This window comes from Phlebotomus papatasi, chromosome 3 (genome assembly GCF_024763615.1).
Source record: "Phlebotomus papatasi isolate M1 chromosome 3, Ppap_2.1, whole genome shotgun sequence".
NCBI lineage: Eukaryota > Metazoa > Arthropoda > Insecta > Diptera > Psychodidae > Phlebotomus > Phlebotomus papatasi.
The window spans coordinates 74,598,608-74,622,762 of NC_077224.1; the positions used below are offsets into that span (position 1 = coordinate 74,598,608).

Sequence of the window (24,155 nt, forward strand, 5' to 3'; positions counted from 1 at the left end):
ACTGCAGGGTAAAATAAACATTTCCGGAATGTTATGTTAACACAATTTTAATTATAATTATAACCTAAATTTAACGATATTTGTATCATTCCATGATAAAAGAATCAATACTTAAAAGACAAAAAAAAACTACAAAATCGAATAGTCAAAAATTGAAAGATGAAAGCAATATTATTAATTAATTCAGTTACTTTTCCGAAGATACACTCAAAGAGGTCGAAATTTAAAATTGTCCGAAATTTGGCACATTTACACTATGACTTCAAATTCAAGTTCTAGCGATTAATTTTAATTTCTAAGTAATAATAAAAGAGGTGCAGCTGCTTTGAGCTGTGGGGTTACATAGCATTACGAGTTTTTCATGTATTTTTAATGAAATCTTTCCTTTAACGTAATGTGATTTTATTCTGTAAAACAATTGTGAAACTGAATAAAATAGTTGTAAGGTCCAGCTTTCTTTAGAAATACGCAAAAAATCTTAAAATTAATGTAGCCTCACAGCTCAAAATAGTCCCACCTTCTCCTAAAAAATAAATTAGCGTACATATAATCCTTTAGGGATGAAAGAAAATGCTTGAGTTAAAATTTTTGTTATCATGCTCCTAAAGTTTAAAATTTAATAGTTTTATCACAAGAATTCTTGCAATACTAATCTCGGATATCCTGAAATATCAAGTTTTTCAGACTTGGAAGTTCTTCTGTGTTACAACATTAATACTTCATAGTCCTGGACTATAGTTGATTTTGATCTTGACTTTAATCTTGACCATTTAAGACCATTAATTCACTTTTTTTATTCAATTGGTATTACAAAATAGTGGAACAGGCATTAGATTTAAATTTCAGTTCTACTTTACTTACCGGTCAGCCTATCAAACTACCAGGTAGAAGGTTTAATAGTAGTTTCCTCACAATATCATCCATTTAGCAATTTATTTGGAACAATTTCCAAAAACAGCTGAGGAAATGAAATTTCGCAATTTTCACTTGACAAATCGTTTCTATGCTTCACTTTCCGCTGATTTTTACGATAATTTCTCAGAAAAGACATTGGCTTCATCCAAGTCTGTCGAACCTCAACCTCATAGTGAAATTTACAAATAAAACAAACTATTTAATTAGCAATAAAATAACACATTTCGTTATGTTTTAGCTCTCAATTGTAATATATAATTTTTAATGAGGAAAAATATAATTTTTCTTGCAAGTTTTTTTTTACACTTTTGTGTTATATTTTCGAAATTCTTCCATCATCGACAAGAATATTTGAAACGCTTCGCTGAACGTGATTAAATGCATCTTGTTTTAATTGGTATTTTATCAAAAACTTAATTATTTCATTTAGCTTGTCCTAATATGCATGCTTGAGAGGATTGTGCTGGAGAAAGGAAAAAGACATTCGTGATTTGAGGAAAAAGAAATTTAACATGAAATAGATATGTGTTTTATACATTTTCTTTTTTTTTCAACAGAGTTAAGGAAAAGTGTTTGGTAAAAAGAGGGCAATGAATTGAAATGTTTGTAATAGTTTATTGGTCTTTTGATATTATTTCGTGTAGATAGAGGGTGGTCCGAAAAGGCGGTTTATCGTTTTATAAATTGTAGTGCAAGAAAGAAAAAAGTGATTTAGATTGAGATTTTTAAAATGTACATGGTATAGCGGTTCAGTATCACTTTGGAATGAAATGGTAACAAATTTCCTTTTCTCGGAGATTTTGGTTGAGTTTCGTGTGAAATCTTGAGTATTTGTGTTTTTCAGAAATTTCTCTTCTCTGTAAATTTGTTTTTAGGCAAGAGTCCCTGTGAAGTTTTTTAAGGGACACATGGGATGTCTTCCTCGCAAGTAAGGGTGTTCTTGTCGAAGACCTTGTCCTCGCCACAAGTGATCAGGCGTGGATGTCCCTCGACGCATGTGAAGAGCCTGTGGCAGTCTCCGGGCACGGGGAATCGTGGGAAGGGCCAGAAGCGGGCAGCTGGACTATGGGATGGCACATGAGCAGGACATACAAAGCCTACAACAGCAGTAGGATCGCATTTTTCCAGCAGCTGATCGGGCCAGTTGCATCCGTGAATACGATCATCGTACACCAGACCATCATCACATGGGCTCAAATGGGGCTCTCCGTGAGCGCACTTGATGTACGTGGTTGAACACTGATCCGTGTCCGGATAGATTCCAAAACGATACTCACAACCCGGAGATGATAGCGGTGTAGCTGCAGGAATGAACATTATTGAAATTAATTTCCTCTCAAGATCACGCAATCTTCTTTCTCAATAACTTACGATCGTATTTACGCGTGCCACAGTCAACGGCCCAGTTGTAGTTGCAATGATTGAAGACGTGTCCCTTTCCATCGAACAATAGACCATTCTCGCAGGTTTCCAGGGTCAGGGTTCCGTTTGTGCAGAGGAAGAACTGATCGCAATTCTCGGGATGAGCATAAGCTTGAACGCCAAAGGGCTCAGGACAGGATGTTGGGGCTCCATAAGTGCCTTTAAAATCACAACCAAAATATTTTAACAGTTGAGTTCTTTTGGATTCTGATAATGAATTAAGGTGTTTCCCTGTTTAACGTCTGTTAGGAATACAATTCCTTCGAACAAAATTTAGGTTTTAGTTTTTTCTTTAGCTCTCGTAACTTTTGAGTTGGGCTTTGTACGGGAATGGAAATGGGGATACATTGGGCCTGGGCTGCGGCTATATATACAATATTTCTAGAGGAAAGTGGGCTTTCACGTTTCAGCTTTATAAAAAAAAAAAACGATGTAGATTAAATTATGGTAAGTCCTCTTCTCTTAGACATGTGAAAATATATCGTACATCAGTGTACAGCTCCATTTCTCCCAATGGCCTCTACACATTGAAAGCAGTTTTCTTCAAAAATTGGCTTTTAAAAAGAAAATCAACACTTTCTGCATACAATTATAGGGTAAATTTTCTTTAAAAAATGTTATTTTTACAAAAATTGCTCCCAATGTAGATGCATTAAGATCTAAAGTCCTAAGATTAAAATACTAAATTTTTAACATAAATTTAAATGTTCGTTATTCATTTTAAGGATTGTTGTTTGATACTTTGAAAAGTAGTTTATTATATCTAAAATAATAAACGTTAAAAAGAAAAAGCTATAATATCGAAGAGTCAAAAATTCGAAGACTTAATCTATATTTTTATACTCCGTTTTTTATACTCGGAGTATAATTTAGTTGCTTGGTCGAAGATACACTCAAAGGGGCCGAAATTTAAAGCTGGCAGATATTTGGCACGGTTTGTGGAATCTTTGTTTTTTTTCATTTTGTCTTTTATACTTTTGTTTTTCCCAATTTGTCTTTGGAATCTTTGTCTAAGGTAATTTTTGTTTTTTGGAAACTTTGTCTTTGGAAATCTTGTCTTTCATATATTTTAAACAAGTATATTTTATTAAATAAAATAATGATATTACAATGTTGTTTTTTTAAGTTTTTAGTTTCGTCCTTCAGGACAAAGGGAAATTCTTTGTGTTTTGGGAAATTTTTAGTTTCGTCCTTTCGGGCAAATGGAAATTTTCTGAGAAAAAGGAAATTTTTGGAAAGTTATAAAATATAATTGTGCAAAATGTGTTCCAAAAAACAACAATTACCTAAGACAAAGATTCCAAAGACAAACTGGGAAAAACAAAAATGTAAAAAATAAAATCGAAAGAAACGAAGATTCCCGATCCCATTTGGCACATTTACCAAAAGCTTTGTTGTAATACTTTTATTTTTTTTTAATAAAATTGAAAAGAAATATTAATCTACCCTAACTTTCGGTTTTATGACGTACTCAAACCTTTTTGATTCAATCAAATTCAACGAATCAAAAGAATCAAAGTTTTGTTTTCTTTTCTATCTTTCATAAATTTATTAGTGTCTTTCTAACAAACATGATTTTCCAGTTTGTAATATTGAAGCGAGTAATGGCATGTAAATTTTTTTTATTATAATATTCTGTTATTATTTAAGTATATATATATTCATCGGCGTAACTCTTATAACCTCAATACTTTTCTACTTTACTAACAATATCAAAAATTACGAAGAAAAGATCACGTTTATTTTTTTTCTTTCAGTGTATATTAAAGAATTTCATTAAATCAATTAAAATTGCTACCTTGCATTGAAAATTGAAAGTGTTTGGAAAAGAAAGTCATTGATATTTCTACAAACAGTGGAATCGATGAGGCAAATACATATTTATTTTAGAGGAGAGAAAGATGATCGAGCTGATGAAAAACCTCAATAAACTTACAAGACACTGTGGACAAGTGTGTCCAATTTAATGTATTTTGCACTCTATCTCTCTCTCTCTTTTGCTGCAATTATTAATTACATAATCACGTAATATATTGCACTTTTTCCATTTGCTCCAGTTCACTTAACATGCCGTAACTTGAAATATTTAGAATTGAAAGTGTTTTGAAACAATGCTTTTAAAGGTCAAATACCTACACCAACCAAAGGTATTTATGGATCATAATCAGTAGGTGGTTAGTGCCTCCACTTTGGCATTTTGACTCCTGAAGAGCCAGATGATGGAGTCATTTATAAATTCCTTGTGATATACACGTATTTAAACGAGAGGATAATTAATCAATTTGGATGAATATGTGAAATTTCTCTATATAGTGAAAGAGAAGATTTTGCAATGTTAATAAAGAAAGTGTCTTTCAGTGATTTATGCCCAAATTATTATCGCTCACGTAAGTTGTCATAAACATTCTTACTCAAAATTGTTTTAGTATATTTTATTGATCCGGTAGTTATACGACTCAAGCGCCACTGGTGATGGTCAAAAGAACTGTAAATGTTTATGAAAGTTATAGAGTATAAAATTGTCTTCCAATGTCATAAAATGATTAAAATACAGTAGCTATGTCTTCTAGTTTCATAAAAATAATAAATTTTATCACCAAAAGCCTATCGATCAGTACTCAATTTAAATGTTCAAAAACAATGAAATCATCAGAAATTTCCTTTTTTTAATGCATTATCTACACAAATCTTCTAAAATATTGTAATCATTTAGTGTAACTTTATTTGGCTAAATGAATGCTTTAAATATTTATCTAATCAGAGAGCGCGATGAGAATCAAATATTTTGTTGGATTAAATATTTAATTAGGTGGTTTTAACTAAATTTAATATTCATTGAATATTTTACTCGAAACTCAATTAACAAAATACGTTGAAATGAATGGATTTGAATATTCCGGTCAAAAGAAGTATAATCATTGAAAATAGTGAAAAATCTTGGTTTTTGAAAAAATCAAAAAGAAATATTTGATGAGGTACGGTCGAATGTGGTATAACATGCAGTGTACGAACTTAAACCTGATATGTTTCTTCCCCATTATTTTACACCACATTTTTATTTTTATTTTTTTTTATTTTATTTTTTTTTTTAAAGTGAAGATATTTTTCACTTTTCCTTGTAAAAATTTTGCAGATATTGCACCGCGACTTAAACAAATTTAATCGTAGTTCTTTTATTATGTCGGCGAACATTACGAAATATATATTATTAGATAGCTTTTAATGCACGATTTCGAAATATATAAGACTGATAAGTTAATCGAGTTAATCCTCTTTGGGAAAAAAAACTTTCCAATAGTCTTCAGTGCCTCTAAAAAAACGTAAGGAAAAATTAAATGTTGAGAGGCCCCTGCTTTGATGCTAGTATTATGTATCTATGCCTAAATTTGGTTATAGTTACCATACTCAAAAATTGACCTAGTAAGGCTATATAGTAACAAGTAAGGTTCTTGACACACTTAGGACTTAAGTCGGGAGACGACTTAGTGGGAAATGATAGAAGCGTAGTTTAACCATTATTTCGAATATAATTATACTCTAAGTCGTCTCTCGGCTAATCCTCAAGTCTGTCAAGGCCTTAAGTTAAGGGTATATTGAAATATCGGACAACGTAAAAATCTAAAACGACCAATTTAAGATTGGGACAACTCTATTATAACTTAGTAAATAAAATCAATTTAAATAATATTCTTAGTACTTGAAAATTGCGTAATAGCTAATACTTATAAAAGTCTGAACTTCGAAATTGGTTTGACTAAAATTCCACGTTATTCTGGTTTCCAAATTTTACCCTACTTTTTCTTTTTACTATTATTTAATTTTGTAAATTTGTAAAAATATAATGTTTAAAAACTCCTATATATTCTAGAGAAAAAGTGAAATTTTAGATATTGAAGAAAGTTTAGGTTCAAAATAAACTATTATAAATATTACGTTTTTACCCTAGATGATAATAATTGGTGAGCTTTCGAAATATGAAAAATTCTGGTAATTACAAAAATATTAAAATTGGAATTAAACAAGTAAAATTACAGAATTGATCAAGGCCAGATCAAAAATGTTCCTAATGCCAATAAAAATTTCCTTTTTAGAGGATTAACGATGTTCGAGATTAATCGAGAAGATTTCCTTAACTCGTTTTGCATGCAATTCTATTTTTCCTAGTTATATTTTCTTGAAAATATGAATACTCTACAGTATGATTCCAATATGATTTTTATTAGCAATGATTTTTATTAACAAACAATCAAAAACATCTCTTAACTAATGAACTAGTAACAGCAACAAATTTTAACTTAGAATACTGTAGGAAATAAAGAACTAAACGCATTGACACTATTGGACTCATAGTTACTGTATTCTCATCTTGGTAATGGAGATCACACTGGAGGCAAGACCGTTGGATCTTGGGCGGATATGACCTATAACTCGACTCTCACAGTTGTGAGTTCGAGTTCCGCCACACTGACAACAACAGAATGTTTAGAAATAGATATTTTTACATGGAATAAAACGTATTAAAATGCAGGGGCTCTGGTCAAAAACTCAGGGAGCATGGAAGAAGTATCCGCATTGAAGGGTAGGCGCTCCTTAGAGGTCTATAATGGACAGCACATTCTTCCATTACGTGATACAACAAGAATATAACATGATTACCTCGTAACAAATATCCCGATACGACTATATAATTTTGGTAATCTAAGAAAGAATTTAAAAAAAACTTTAAATTAAATAAATTAATTTGAATTAAAAATAAGAAGATTGTAAAATAATCTCATCTAAAAATACTAAACATCCATCTTACAACCTTTACTTTCTGTTGTAAAATATCTAAAAACGATATTATTTTGTTGTATTCTTAGGTGTTAAAATATGATTAATAAATAATTGATTCACTTTGAAATTATTTATCCAGTTGTTATACACTACTTTGATTTAAAGAAATTTAATATTACATTTAATTAAGCCTTGAAAAACTAATTTTCAATCTTAAATAAGGATCTTTAAATTTATATGTTGTAATTCTTTGAATAACTGCGGCTTTATAAATTTCAGAATAACTAGGAGAAGCTCTGAAATGATCGACAAGGTCGAACTATCTCTGTGAACAAAAGTATTTTTTTAAATTAATCGCGACTTTTTATAAATTATCTTTCGCATAACTTGTACTATTTAGTTTAATGTAATAAATTTTGCATAAGAAAATTGGTAAAAAGCAGCGAATACGTTTCAAAAGAAAATCATTTTATATTGAATTGATGGACTGATCCTCAGTGCCGATCATACTGACGCTTTCCTTAAGCAGAACTGAAAATGTCAAACTTTTTTGATTATTCCTCAAATTCAAAGCTTTTCATTTTACAATTTGTTGAATTTTTGGCACTAAATATTTGACCCAAATCTTTAAGTATTTTTATTTTAAGAATTAATGAAAATGTTGATTTTTTATTATTAAAAACAGTAAATCATTAACAATATTTTATCGTTGAAAGCATACTATAACAAGTTGATTATGTTAATGTTAAGTAAACCAAAGAAAAAACATTAAATAAACGTAAAGCTTATTTAATTTTATTGTTTCTCCGATAATAATATTAGATCGTAAAAAATATACATTTGTTAAATTTTGATATTTTTCTCTCAGTGCAGCGTTTAATATGAGATCAATATTGGTTCGTTGACAAGAGATTTTCGAGATAGACTGTGATATATATAATGTTTCAAATGGCAGCCCGGAACATGTTCTGTTGAAACGAGTTTCTATCATCGTTTATATATCTCGCCATAGCACCAATTAACTTTTAAAAATATACTATAGATAATATATGCGGGAGAATTGTTTGAATAATTCAAATGACAATAAGAAATGCTCTTGACGAGGTGTTGAGAGTGCAAAAATGCGAGAACAATGTGTCTCTCATTCACATAATATTATATTCACGCCAGAATAAATAATAACTTGAATGAATGATAGATATCTAATTTCATATTGATCTCGAGTCAGGGATATTTTTTCTTGCTTTGAACTTTTATGCGTTAATGATTTTCTATTTGCACTGCTTTTATGTTTTTTTTTTGGTGAAAAGACAAATACGTTAAAATTGTATTTGAAGATTTCTCCTCTTTCATCAATTGATAAAAGATTGTGTCTCAAATTGTTTATGCGTAAGCTAGAGTGAAGTAGACGAAGAAATAATAGTTTTTTTTCGGTGTTAAAGAAAAAATCTCACAAAAAATAGGATGGTGAACGGTTTTTGGCGACGAGGTAAACTGCCTTCACCTCGTGTCGTGGTACAAACGTGATTTGAATACAAGAAAATATCCATTAATTTGTTTAAACCAATTTCGTTGTGGAGATATTCTGCAGATTGGGGAATAAGTCAAGAAAGGAATTAAATTGCGAATATTATTGCATAATGTATTTATTGAAGAAATGAATAGATGTGATAGGAAACGTGGAGCAATCATATTTGTAAGAAATGTGCAATTATTACTGATAGAAAAACACTCACCTATAACACTAAAAGCAATCACTAAAAGGACTGTTAAATAATTCATTTTCTTCAAATGCACGTTTCTTCACAACACACAGAATAGCTTCTTTTGGTAATTAACTCTGCCAATTCACGTCTCAGGTGATTAGGCAAATGCTGAAGAAATAGTTGAACTTTTTAGTATCCCAAAGTTGTGTGGAGATCAGTGGTCTGATCCGTGGTTGGCCGTCGACTGACTGTGGTCGAGGTGAATTTGCGAGCAAAGTAGAAGTCACCAGGTGATGGCGGGAGCTTTATGGAGGAAGGTAGTTTGGGTGGAAAAGTAATTCATTTTGGAGAGTAGAGAAAATCGTGCGCTTTTTGGGGGGAACACTTTTTTGTGTACACTGTTGAACGGTTAACCGATTCGCTCTGAGCTTCATCGTGATCAAATTTTAGCAGGGTTATTCATTAAAATTCGTACCTAAATTTAATGCCTTGAGTTAGATCAATCTTCCTGTACGTTCAAGATAATTAATTTGAAGAAAGTACTGTTAAAAAAAACCCAAAATTATACTGAATCCCTAAAGCACAATTTAAGACAAAATCTATATAAGGAAAGCTATTATTTTTTAATACTAAAGCGGAGAAAAAACGTTTAATTTATTTTGTACTTTCACTAATAATTTTGATCATAGCATGGTGATTAGGTACTGTAAATACATTTTAAGATCTTTTTTCAATAGAGGCAATAAAAAGATCAATAACATTTCAGTTTATACTTGAACATTTTTATTATAATTTTTGTTGATAGTTTGTATTAACCTAAAGTAGGAAACGCTTGGGAGTAATTTTAGATCATGCACCTTAAAGGTAGTACTGGCCAAAATCTCGAACGCCAAAATCCCGAAAGTAAATATCCCAAATGTCAAAATTCTGAAAAGTCCAAATTCCGAAAAGCCAGAATCCCCAAAAGCTAAAATCCTGAAACCCGGAATTTTGGCTTTTAGGGATTTTAAGTCATTCGGGATTTTGGCCCATTTCGCATTTTGATCCTTTTGGGACTTTAGCCCTTTTGAGATGTTGGCTTTCGTGATTTTGCTTTTCGGGATTTTTTCTTTCGGAATTTGACTGGGACCCATTAAAGAATATGCCAACACTATATTTAACATTTTAAAATTTTTAATATAATATTATATTAAACTAACTACTCTTTTTTCAGTTTATTTTTTTAACTCACTTTTTAATTTACTTGGTTCCCAAAGGTCTCAAAATCCAAAATAGCAATAACCTTTATTGGGTTTTTTCAGAATCTAATAGAGAATTTGCGTTTAATAATCTAATCCTTAGTCAAAATTTTACAAATATCTTGATTGTTAAGAAATTAGACAATAAGTTAAATCATAGGTATATATATATACATATAATGCTATTCCGGCTGAACCATTAAGCCCTTCTTTTTTCTTGTTTTTTTTTTTTGATTCCTTCTTTTTTTTATTTCTTTTCTCTTTTTGTAATATTGAAATTTTTTGATTTTTTTTTCTTTCACAATTGTAAAAGGGATGACCATATTATTGTGAATTTAATAATAATAATAATTTAATAAGCCCTGGGGGGTTTGAAGCTCGTAAGCGGAGGAGTTCAAAAATCTGGTTATACACGTGCTTACACCGGTAAAAATATTCGATTTTTACCGATGTGTATAAATAAACCTGTGATTTTTTTTATGGAATTCAAACTTATCAAAAAATAAATTTTAAAAAATATTACATACCAGTCATATGGTCAGAATGACATTATGTTGACTTCATTTTGTTTATCATCATCATTATCAACTGCTTATCCCTATTGGGGTCGAATCACGGGCCCACGTCTGTCGGTCCTCCACCACTTCGAGAAAATGTGTGGGTTTGATCTCAAAGCGCTCTAAGGCAAGATTTCTTGATTCAGCTACCTTGTCCTAGGTCTCCCCAGTCCCGATGTCGAGGTCTTCTCACAATGGCTGAACATGACAATACCAAGAAGAACCTTCTCGACTCTTAGCTTCACACGAACGGGTACGTTCCTCACTCGATCTCGACGAGTGATTGATTCCCTTAACCGCCCGGAGGTACCTCATCTCAGCAGCTTGTACTCGCGATCTTACCAGATCTTATGTCCACCTATGTCATCACCATAGGTGAACATAGGAATGAACAAAGTTTTGAAAACAAATAATTTATCCGAAGAACTAAGCTCGGTCTTCCTTGATCTGATTCCTTGAAGCTTGACCCAGGGCTTGGCCGATCCGCAATAAGAGTTCTACGTCCATCCTACCATCACTCGTGATTTTGCTTTTTGGGTAAATATAGGAGTCTTAAAATCATATGAACTGTGTAAGGTTTATTCAGACCTAAGGGCAAAATTAGACTCAAGCTGATCCTCTAGGATTCTTAGCAGTAAAGGATTAGGTAAAGGAAATTTATGCAAAGGACCTCTAATCCATGATCCAAAGCCCTTGGTGTTTATCCTTTGGGATAAATCGTTAATGCCAAATTTTACATGCAAAATATTCTCAAGAATCAGGCTAAGTCTATTTGGGCTCTCCTCTAAGGTTTATCCATAACGATTAACTACTGTAATTCCTCAATAAGAGCGGTTCTTGACAAATTTCTAACTTAGAATTCTATAATAATAGCAATTGACTGTCATGAAAAATTATTGTAATTGTTTGTTGTTCAGAAAATTCCAGAAGTAGTCTTAAGGCGGTCTTCAGACTAGAGTTTTAGCCCAGTTCCCGAAAATCTAAAATCTTAAATAGCGAGCAATTTTATCTCTTTTTGGGAAATTAATACGTCATTTATGTCTAATATTCCAATCCTAAGTTAAATTTCTCCAAAAAATTGTGATAAGTAAGGAATTAGAGCAGTTAAGCCATATGGCTACGCCTTGAGTCTGAAGCCGGCCAAGAAAACCACCTTAGAAACCTTCTTGTAACAACGCTTTTTAGCATGTTGCAAAGAAATTAAGGTACTCAAATGACGCAAAGTATATTTGTTTTGCACATAGTGTCTTAACTTTGTAAAAGTATTAAAATATTAAGAACAAAATTGTGCAAATCTTTTAAAATTATCTATAATAGTGCCACTATTTCTCTGATTTACAAAATATTTGATTTATAATATTATAAAGTATTTTAATATTTATAGATATTAATTTTGTTCTCTTCGAGGCTATTCACCAATTGGCTCAAAATTACAAGGTAAAGATCTAATTATTTTATTTTATCTTATAAGCATAGACGATGAATAAAAAATATCAATCTCTCTATCAATTTCGATACATTATTTGTATACTTTATCTAGTAAAGACGGTAGAGCAACTGTTGAATTGTACAGAAAAAAATATTTCGCAAAATTAACGTAAATGTTCGTGAATTTTTACTGGGAAATTACTAAATGCTCGTAAATCATAGAATAATTTTGTTCTTTTACAATCATTTGTTCGTACGTTTTTGTTTATTTTAAAAAATGTACAAACAAATGACAAAATTATGCAAACATTTTTCTGTTTGTTGGTGAACATTTACGAATAGGTGTTTGCAAAACAACAAATAAACCTGTCATCATATTACGAAAAATGTTTGTGAAAAAAAGTATAAGTTTTTACGGACTTTTTAGTGGGTTACACGATTTACGAGCATTCCGTAACTCCCCAAAGGAAATTTCTAAACCTTTACAAAAAATTTTGCGAAATATTTTTTTCTGTGTATTTTATTCATCAGTTGCCAAGATGATTCAAAGTTGTTTATTATCGCCTAAAATTTTTATGAATTAAGTTTTATTCATCTACTTACCAAATTAAATTTCTACTAACTATATTTTTAAAAATATTGCTTAATTTGCTAACTTTAATTTCTCATCACTATACCAGCTAAAAGTAAGAAAAAATGTATTTATAAAAACGTTTAACTTTTCTGATTATCCCTGTGTAAGTTGTTTTTACCGCAACCATCTAAAATTTCATATCAATCAATGAAAGCAAAGTAAATCTTTTTATTATTATTTTATTGGAATTATTAAAAAAAAGTGACAATTTCTGAAATCATTCATAAACACATTTCTTGATATTTACAGTCTGTTTTGATTGTAAATTGTGGCAGGAAAGTTGAGAGTTTAAATTTCAAGTATTCTTTGAAATCTTCTCAAAGACAGAAGATAGACTAACACTTTAGAATTTTCTCTCATTTAATTCTTCTTCTCGTCTGACGTGGCGTACCAGTCTTCGCATCCTGGCACATTTTCTGGGGCGTCACAGCGCTGTGTCTCCTCATTGTAGACTTCACCAACTTGGCAACCAAGATCACGAGGTTCTACACCATTGAGGCAGACGTAGAATCTCTGGCAGTCTGTGGGGTGGGCATATTTGGGATGGGCAACAGTTTGACCTGAGGAATCAACTGTCTGATCCTTGGGGCATGTGAATCCGTCCTTGAGTTCCTCTGAAAGAAGTTGATGGAAGAGATTGTAAGTGAAAATTAATGCTAAAGTGTAGTAAAAAACATTAACTTACTGCTCTTGTCTTGGCATCCTTGACGCTGAGCGGTATCAGGCCACACGCAAGTCCCAGAGTACTCGTCAAAGTGCAGACCAGCTGTACAGGTGATTTCTGTGTACTCGCCATCTATGCAGTTGTAGAAAACATTGCAGACTGCTGGATCAGGATGAGCGAAGAATCCATTTTTCCTGGGACATATGTGGTTGCCCCTTGGTGGTTCTAAAGTTTAGAAAATTCTTCTAAGATTAAAGTATTCCGATGGATAAGAATGAAGTAAATCATACGGAGTTCTGTCCTATCTCCGCAGTCAACATTGAAGGGCTGATCACATTTGTTGATTTTCCTAATGGTTGGATCGAAGACCAAGCCATCGGGGCAGAGTTTTTGGATAGCCTGTCCATCTACGCATTCATAATACATGTCACACTGAACGGGATCCTCATACTGACCATCTTTAGGAGGGCATTTGAAATTCTGAGCACCTGCAAGAAATCCAATATAGAATGTTCTTTAACTGTTTCTTGACATAATTCTATCGTGATTTAATTTAGCAATTTGTGATTATCATTGAAATGCTAAGCGATTGTGATTTTTTATAGGGTGTTCCATTAAAGTATACCAGAAATTCTTTGTCATATTAGTCATCAGGGAGTGTTTTGCAGAATAATCATTCTGAATAATTTAGTAGTTGTAAAAGTTAACATTTTTTCCTGTTCAAAGTTTACAAAGAACTAGCAAGATTATATTGGAGCAATCAATTATCCCATTTTCAGAAATTGTCTGAAAAAAATTATATTCGGGGAGGGGGTGATTGCAAAAAATCTACGTAATATTTATATATAGGGGAGACTGGGGCAAAAAGTAACAAAACGGATATTTTATTTTTTTACAAGCTACCCGAACTCTTCCAAAATTTGTAATTAGCACAGTTTTATAGAAAATTTACCGCTCTACAACTCTGTTAAAGTCATTTTCTTTTATTTTGTAAGGAAATATATTTATCGAGCCGTTTTTTAAAAGGTAATTTTGTGATCATTCTCAAAAATGGTGGGGCAAATAGTGTCAGGCATAAGATACTATCACATTTTGATTCGCTTTATTTAAGTAAAATACCTAGATTACATATTTTCATAGAAAATTTATTCCCCTACACCTTTGTAAAACACCGTTTTCTCTATCTGAGCGAGAAAAACGCTTTTTAAGCTATTTCAGAAAAAAGCACACAAAAGACTGCAAATCGTTTGACCAATGCAAACAACAAGCGGCGACACATAGCATTAACATTTCTTTTCACCGTGGGACATCAGAAATTGTTTCGGTTTTTTTTACTTTTTTCTCCATAGCTTTTGTTACTTTTTACCCCAAGTGGTCGTTTTTAATAGAAGGATTTCTGGAGAAAAGAATCTCTGTAAAATTCTAAAATAGATAGCGGATTCGTATTCAAAGAATATCCAGATAATTTGGGAAATATTCACCAGTGCATCAAATTTAAAATAAGTAGTTAATAATTGATATCTTCTGCACGGAAAATATTTAAAAAATAGGGCTAAAAATTTCGATATTTTTTATTTTCTAAATTCCTTGTTCGAATTCTAACAAACTTACGACATTGAAGAAGATCTATGGAGGCTATCTATGGAAAAAATTTTAAGCCGCTATCTTCTTTATCTTGGAAGATATTGAATTTTAAAATTTTCGATTTGTGACTTTTTGCCCCAGTCTCCTCTACTGCTTTCTCAGAAGAGTTCGAGCAAAAGCGATAGACGTTTATTGAAACTTTATCAGGTTTTCTGTCAAAATTGGAACAAGTTTATGTCTATATTTATTTCACGTCAGTTAATACTTAGTTGCATCCGCCGTCGACTTACAATGACCGATCTCATCAGAAAAACGGCAGAATATTGAACTATAAGATCGAACTCCCATTAACTTGCTTAATATCTCGTCTTTCGACCGATCTTTAATTTAAAAAAAAGATAATATTAAAACAAAATATTCTTAAAGTAGCATTTCCAGGATATACTCATAGAAAATAATTTTTTTTTCATGGGACTTAGCGTATTCTGTAGGGGAAAGTTCTTTATCTTCGAACGTTTATGCCTTTGACTAATATGAATTTTCTTCTATTTTTCCTAAGAGACATATATAAATTGTCACATATTTATCAAATTTATAATAAACTAACTAATATTTAAAAGAAATGTGTAAGTCTCTTGGCAAAAATAAGAGAAAATTCATATTATTGGAAGGCAATGCTCGAAGGGAGAGTACTTTCGCCTAAGTATTAACTGCTCGAACTCCAAGAGAGAGCAGTTTTAACAATCGTGTTTTTTTTTCAACTTCTCTCCATCCTAGCTGCCAAACGGTAAGAGATATTGACTTCCGCTCTTCTGTGACCCCCCCACAAGTCAACATTCTCTATCTAACTAACTTACCCAAATTACCCTCCACCTCTTCCAATTTTTTTTCATTTTAAACTCAAATTAGAAAGAATAAGGGCACCTTGAAAATACGGGATTTTCTTCTATTTTTAAATGAAACTGGATATTACCATGATATAATTTAGCTCTCCCTAGAAAAGCTATGGAACCTATAGTGAGGACCTCGAGACAGATTTAGGACAAGGTAGCTGAATCAAATTCAGAATTTTGCATTTTGGAGCGCCTTGAGATCAAACCCGAACATCTTCCTGAAGTGGCGAAGGATCGATAAGCGTGGGCTGCTAAACTGGATGTCATAGGCCCGCGACCCCAATAAAGATAAGCGATGGAAAATTATGATGATAATGATAATTTAGCTCCATAAGTTAATTAAAGCTGAATTACATTATGATAAGCCTATTTTTTCAAATAGTAAAAAACCTATTTCTAAGGTACTCCAGTTCAAAGGCGCCCTAGTTTCCCCTATGACCGTGGACAATTTTTATTTTGGCAGGTTTTGGTCATTTGATTGTATTAATTTGTACTCCAGTATTTAGGAATAAGAAAAAAACTATTTTTGAGCAATCACTTTTGGTCTGTCTACTACTAGAACTATCCCTACTCGATAGACCTTAGTGAAGGAGCCACTTAATGATCAGTATCAGTATACTACAAGTATGGGTTTCGACTATTTTATCTGACGTAGTTCGCGTAGTTCTGTGTTTTCTTCAGGTCTTCCGGTGTTCGTCAGAAAATTCTCTTCATCAATACAGCATTCGTACAGACCATTGTAAAATATTGGTCGAAATTTCACTAGGTTAGAAGAATTGGTAGGGAACAGGGTCTCTTTTCGCAACTAGTCAATACACCTTTTATTATTCAGCCAGATTTCTTCACCAGCAGATCTCAAGCATATATCTTTTTCTGTGCCGTCCTATACCAGACTGATTATTTCAGCTCTCCAATTGAATTGGTAATATTACTTAAGGGGCGTGGCTTAAAATTCTTTGGGCGAAGCTACTATTCACTCAATTGTAGAATTAAAATAATAACACTAAAATGCAAATATACAAGTAATATTAATTAAAAGACCAAGTAAACTGCAAATTGTTTTGTATAAAATGTTTTCTCTGAAAATCTTTTGGTTTTCGATTGTTTTTTTTCCAAGGACACCCTGTGAAAGCTCTCTGCAGAAGGAATGGGACAAGAGTATGAGAGGAATGGTCAAATGCCACATGAGCCATGGTAATCAAGTTGTGTGTGCGAATGCTGAGAATTTATTAATATATGCAATGTGTGCGACTTGACGACAACTTTCTAAAACGTTTTGAGTGTATTTTAACTCTCCTCTCAGCTTATTTGCGGCACTTTTTGCTTTCGGAGAAGACAAAATACTCTCGATGGTGGCAATCAGGAAGACCAAAGAAAATCCTCAGTGAAATGGGGATGCATTACATATTTAATTTAAAAAAAAAACACACACACAAAATTAGACACAGTTTCCATTAATCCCCCATTGATTTGATTTGGATTAATGATGCAGGTAAATTAGAGTTAAGTAGAGAGCGATTAGGTGCAATTATCTCATGGTGTAGCTAAGTATTTTGCGTATGAATGTCTGAAGGAGAGTGAAAAGGTATTACGGTGAGTGTACGTCTCCATGAAAGCAAAAGTAAGTTGGTAAGAAAGTGAAAATTCATAATGAGAAAAAATGATGGTTGTTCACACCAAAATGCCCCAAAGCGACAAATTCAGACAAGATTCAATGACACTGAATATCGTTTCATAATCAAACTGGTCGGGGAGTATTGATTGTTGTAAAAATTGCTGAGAAAAAGTCTTCTTTTTTTTCTCCAACAATGCAGACACAATGATACATAGTTGGAGAACATACTGTGGAGGCAATTGGGAGAGAAAAAAATGAAGTTAAACATGCTTGGGAGCGTTCGTATGGAAAACAAGTTGAATGAAAATCAGATAAAATGTTTTTGGGGGGATACGTGTAGTAGAGAGGATTCACCACTTTGGGCCACCTTGACACCGCTTAGCGCCATTTACGAAAACCAAGCGAATATTTATTTTGCAAGTCATCTCAAGAAAATTTCTAGGTAGGTTTCAAGCTCCTAGAATTACATCAATCATGGCAATTTTTCAAAAGACAGCATAAAAAAAATTAAATCCGATGTATATAACTCACGGTAATGCCTTCAATAAAATTATTTTTTCTTCTCTATTTACAATTTACCATTATAAATATCGAAACTTTCACCCTTTTACTTTTTAAAGTAAGTTTTTATCGGCAAGGGCAGAATTATGCCCCTGTATTATTAGATAAAAAAAGACCAGTCAAGAGTTAGAAAATCAAGGGAAAACCTTGCATGAGTAGATCTTTTCTTTCGGAGGCAGCCAAAATCCTGAAAGCCAAAATTCCGAAAGCAAACATCCGGAATGCTTAAAATTCTGAAAGGGATAAAATTATACGGAGGATAATGTGTAGAATAATTTCCCAAGACACAGAAAATTTCCGTTTGCCTTCAGCAAGTGTGAGTGCAGTCGTGGGAGTAGTTATGACATTTTTAAGAATTTAGGATTTTGGCTTTCGGGATTTTGACCGGGCCCCTTTTGTTTAGCTATTTCTTTTAGCTATTTTCTAAATTTTTAGCTATTTTAGCTAAAAAAAAAAAGCTATTTTTAGCTATTTTTTTGTATTAAAAAAATATTTCAAGATATGAAGAAATCATGTTCGCTTAATGAAATAATTTCTAATGGCTCTGGCAAACCTTTTTAATCAAGACAATTTCATGATATGTCATTCTTTCGCAATCCAAATTCGACTGAACTAAATTGACTTTGTGATATTTGAAAGAATAAGAAGAAAAAGAATGAGACAGACATATGCAAAACATGTTAGAAAGAGATTAGAATTTTGACTTCATGAAATTTTCTTGATCTAAAAGTTGTACTGGACCCATAAAAAGCAATCTATTCCTATCTTAAAGGCTGTTTTTGTCGCTACTTGATCTTTCAAATTTAGACATTTAAGAAAAAATCTGCATTGATAACAAATGACAAATCATTTGCTCAAATGTCAGATTTTTTTATACTAATACCAATTGAATTTTCTTGCGGAAAATTGAAGTCTTTAGAGATCTACAGATATTCTATGGCAAGCCTAATCGATGAATCGTGCTTTGACAGCTGCGAAAAATAAATAAATTTGAGGTTAAATAATTTTAAAAAATAATTTTGCAATAAAATTTTTTTCCTTAGTGATTATCTTGTCCGTTTTATGTAAGGAAACTAAAATTCAGCCTGATTTAAAAAAAAAATCTAAGTATCAAAGTTGGACCGATTTAAATTAACATACATCTGCTCATGGCTGTATCAGCAAAACTTCAAAAAATCAAAATTTATATCCCATTATCGAACTCTTTACACATGTCTTTCCCAGTGTTTTGTACTGTTCTTCTTTTGAACATCACAGCAAAGTCATTTTAGTTCAATCCAATTTTGAGTGAAAAGAATGAGATAGACATACTCGACTTTAAGAAAAAAATTATGTGAATTTTGATTTTATGAAATTTTCCTGATCTAAAAGGCATCTTAAAGCCATTGCAAACAAACTTTACTAGGTTGAAAGTGAAGCTCATTAAAATGTAAGTCTGTAGTAAAACCATGGTAATTCTTCTTTTTAACATAACCTCTTCCTTTAGGAAATATTTTTTCTAGTATTTATAAATCATTTATTAATCTTTGAGTTTAAAATTATTAAAATGATCTAAAGGCTCGTGAATATTAAACGATTAAGGTTTTTTCAATTTAAATTAAAGGAAATTTAAATTGAAAAAAATTAAAGGAAAGGAAATTTAGTGATTGATTTAATATAAAGAAATGATGGAAATATTTTCCTCTTCTCTTCACGCTGATGAATTTTTTGAGCTCGATTTTGTTTTGAAGGTGTCAACGCAAAATTCATCGATTAGGGTTGCCAGAAGTAATTTTCCAAATTTTACAAATTTTGATTTCTTATGGTGCTGGCACACCTTTTCAATTGAGTGAAATTCCATCGATTGAAATTTTACCTTTTACTCTTTCAAACTGAAATCAGATATAGCTGTCTCTTTCTGTCAAATGGAGTTTAAAATTGAAATTGAAAATGAAATTGAAATTTCAATTTTCATTTGCCAGAAAAAGACAAACATATTATATTTCAGTTTGAAAGAGTAAGAGGTAAAATTTCAATGGATTGAATTTCACTCAATTGAATTGGCACACCTTGCCAGCGCCATTATCATATAATTCAATTTGAATTTTAATTTCAATTTGATAAAAAGAAACACGCAATTGAAGCAATTGAGCATCAGAGAAAAGCGCATAATTTCTATAAAGTGGCTAAAGAAATCGAAAAGAATGTAAAGTGCCCATGCTTTGTACAATCCCAAGCTTCGTAATGACTGAATTTTTCATATGTTTCTCAATAATTGTGACTCCGCGATATTTTTTAAACACTATGCATTTTTCGATAGTTTTAAAAATATGGCTGCGATGTGTCATATTTATTGAGAAACATTGAAAAAATTCAGTCGTTACGAAGCTTGGAATCTTGGGACGAAGCTTAGGGCATTGAGCTGAACTGTAACAAACTTTATAATAAAAGAACTGAAGAAATGTAGCTTACTGTCAAACTAAACAAAGTTCCTCTAATTTTGAAGCTTTCTCAAGAAGCTCTTGAATCTTCAAATCATTGTTCTCATGGGGATCTCAGCGGCGCAATAGGCAATACCGTTGTGTCTTGGGCGGATGAGATCTCTTACTCGACTCTCACAGTTGTGAATTCGAGTCCCGCTCGGTGTAAACAAGAAAAAGACATTTTCACTGTGATATAACGTAATAAAATTGCACCGAAAAGTCCGGGAGCACGGAAGAAGTATCCACACTGCGGGGAAGGCACCCCTGGGCGGTCTACAAACGGACTTAGCAGATTCGTTCAACACGAGATCAACATTATAACATAACTTGACTACATTGTAACAAATATCCCAATACGATTAATAATAATTATTCTCATATTACTTCATTTTAGCTAAGATTACTTTTATTTTTATTAGAATTTTTGTTTTTGCAGCTAAGGGACCAAGCATCAACTTACAATCAAAGTGTTAACAAAGTATTAATTGCTCTTTAAACTGAATCTCGCTTTATAATTCGCTGGGACTTTCTAGACTTTCCATGCTGCCAGCCTCTAACCAAATCGCATACGTAGGACCAGTCATAAGTTTTTTTTAGATTTTTTTCAAGTTTTTTTATTATTGAATGTTTAACACAAGCCCACAGTAAATTTTAAATTTTAAAACAATGAAATTTGATTGCTAAACTTTGGTCAATTTATTAGCTGTCGAACTTTCTTGAATTTTTGTTTTTTTTTTCCTGTTCATAGCTGTCAAAGCGTATTTTACAGTTTGCCGAAGATATACAAGAAAAAGCTTTCGGGCTTGGCCTGAAAGCTTCCTGACTTCAAACACTTCATATTTTTCACATATTCCTGTAAAAAATCTGACTAAAGATTATTTTAAAAGCCGGTCTTAAGTCATACATTTCCGGAAACGATTAGGTCAAAATATGAAGTGTTCACAGGCAGAGTATGTGCGAAACTTGAAAGCCTTCCCCCACAGGATTTTCCAGATTTAAATTTCATAGATAAAAGAGCACGAGGCACAAATTTCATTTGACTGAATTTCACTAAATTAAAAATATGTGCGAGCACCATTAGCTCTTGATTCACAATTGAAAATTCTTACTCTTAGTACTTAATTAAATTGTTTATTATTTAAATGTTGCTAATTCAAAACAGGGCACTCAATGGTTCAAGTGGTAGAGCACTCGCTCTATGATGCAAGGGTCCCGGGTTCGAATCGTAGGTCTACAGGAAAATTTGCGGCGTTAAAGGGGTCCGAATTGCATCCAGTGAGCTTCACTTCACTTGATGCCACGGACATGGGACTGACAATTTCATCCCGTATAAGAAAAAATAATAATGGATGTTCTGAACTCCCCATGAGGGAAGGCCTAAGTTCCTCTATGGAATGTTACCACCATTATCATTATTATTATTATTATTTCAAACAGAGTTCGTAGTAGTTCACTGTCAGAGATATTGTAAAATGATTAGTAGAACTAGTTAAAATGGCGGATAGTGGTGAATCTCCCCAATGATGGTGAGAGTATGTGTATGCAAAAAGTGAAATATTTATTTTTGGAAAATAAAATGTGTCTTAAAAATTCCTTGAGAGGCGATCACATCCGTTTAAAAAGTTCCAACCTGACCACAATTTTCTTATACAACAAACCAGTTTATTTGAACTTTCAGCAATTTTAACGAGGTATATCTTATTTATATAATTTTCAGTGTGGACATTTTATTATTTCACAGCATATCACAAATAAATCTATCTCTTTCCTCTAAAATTGAAATAATTAACTAGTATTGCAATTTTAATTACTCTTACGTCGTATTCATTTACGACAATATCATTTCTTATTGCACTTTCTGCGGTATTTTAATTTAATTTAATGAATTAATAAACTTGCACACGATAATTTTTATTGGTCCTTATACATAAAACCATTTCTTATTGAATAACAAAATTGCAATGAATATTTTTTTGGCACAATTTTATAATGGAGTGTGGGTGCGCGTGATGAAAAATATAACTGAATTTTTAATTTGAAAAGCAGGGTGTGTATAGTTTTTTAATGACTTTTAAATTTTGCGAGGTGACTTTTTCGCCGAAAGAGCGAAATGCATTTAAAATTTATTGGAGCGAATTTATTATTAGAAAAATTATTGGTAATTCAACTCACTGGCTTCTGAAGCAATCAATGCAGTAATAGCGAGAACGACAGTAAATTTGTTCATAATTAAAATCTCTTTCTCTCACTAATTAACACGAATAATAATTAATTAAAAAAAACAACTGTCAATAACTTAATTGGTTTTATTTTTTTTTTACTAAGAAAGAGGGAGAGAGTTTAGGAAGAGATGAATTAACTGGCAAAAATTTTTGCAATATGTCGTTGGTTTTTGGAGTCGAGGATCACGTTCTGACCAAAGACTTGACTTACACTGAACTAACTGCTGATGCCGTGCGCGATCCTCTTTTCTTTTGACGACCTCCCTACCTCTTCTTGGCTGGTCTCTCACTCACTCAAACAATATTGATGCGATGTGGCCAGGTAGGCGATATAATGAGAGGGAACTGGTAAAGTATGTATTGGGAGAAGCCTAAGTTTGTAACCACGTCTTGCAAATTAAACAATGTAATCTTTCTCCTCTTTTGATTCAATCTTTTACCAATAATGCCCAAGCTTTTTCATCCAAAAAAAAACTCTCTCAGCCGCAGAGAGATCTCCTCCAAAATCCATCTATATATAAAAGTGTTTTCCATTGAGCAAATTCACGAACAGCGTTTTGGGTATTTCACACAAAAATCACCACTTTTTATTCTCCAATTTTATTTTCAATACATTTTTATTGTTATGGCTTTTTCATCATTTTTACTGAAGAGATTGGATGCACTGAAAAACACGTTCAACTGGAGACTTTTTTCCATAATTCAAAAGACCAAGCCAAGGTTTTTGCCAAGAAAAGAGAGGAAAAGTCGATGATAGATATTGTAAGTTTATAGGTTTGGTGATTCATTGACTGCACACGTTACTAATTTCAAGTGAATACATTTTATAAATACCAAAATGCACATATAATAGTACTTGCATTCCTTATTTTAAAACCTGTTAAGAAATTATTGCTATATATCTTAGCATCATAATGTTTATAAGCTCTTAATTTAATATCTTCTTTGTTTATTGGTTTCGCACGATTTATTTTAATATGAAAACATTATCACTTCTATCAAAGCCAAAGCAGGTCATCCAACAACTTTAATAATTTTCAAGTTTTAAATAGAAACAAAATTATCTGTATACTCATCAATATGTAAAAAAAATTAAAAATATTTAAAAATAGAAAAGCCAAAACCATTACATAAATTAGGTTGAACTCTTTTTTTTTTTGTTATATGTAGGGGAGACTGGGGTAAAAAGTCACAATTCGAAAATTTCATAATTCAATATCTTCCAAGATAAAAGAGATAGCGGCTTAAAATTTTTTCCTTAGATAGCTGCCATGGACCTTATTCAATGTCGTAAATTTCTCAGAATTCTAACGGGGGATTTATAAAATAAAAAATATTGAAATTTTTAGGCTTGTTTTTGAAACATTTTCCTTACAAGAGATATAATAATAATAATAATAATAATAATATTTATTACTCACAAAAATAGGGTCATCCCTCTTACAATTGTGATAAGATAAATTAAAAAAAATCAAAAG

The 24,155-nt window shown here is 32.0% G+C and overlaps 2 protein-coding genes across 2 annotated transcripts; both read right to left on the reverse strand.

Annotated features, from left to right (window-relative positions):
* Positions 1-1,093: 1,093 nt before the first annotated feature.
* LOC129807348 (protein obstructor-E) lies at positions 1,094-9,244 on the reverse strand. Its single transcript, XM_055856558.1, has 3 exons — positions 8,850-9,244; positions 2,287-2,496; positions 1,094-2,216 (listed from the first exon to the last, which is right to left on the reverse strand). Exons 1-3 carry the CDS (start codon positions 8,893-8,895, stop codon positions 1,813-1,815), a joined length of 660 nt encoding a protein of 219 aa, XP_055712533.1. The 5' UTR covers positions 8,896-9,244; the 3' UTR covers positions 1,094-1,812.
* A 3,595-nt stretch (positions 9,245-12,839) lies between these two features.
* LOC129807349 (protein obstructor-E) lies at positions 12,840-22,902 on the reverse strand. The gene is made up of 4 exons (XM_055856559.1): positions 22,628-22,902; positions 13,631-13,828; positions 13,362-13,565; positions 12,840-13,290 (listed from the first exon to the last, which is right to left on the reverse strand). Exons 1-4 carry the CDS (start codon positions 22,680-22,682, stop codon positions 13,037-13,039), a joined length of 711 nt encoding a protein of 236 aa, XP_055712534.1. The 5' UTR covers positions 22,683-22,902; the 3' UTR covers positions 12,840-13,036.
* Positions 22,903-24,155: the final 1,253 nt, after the last annotated feature.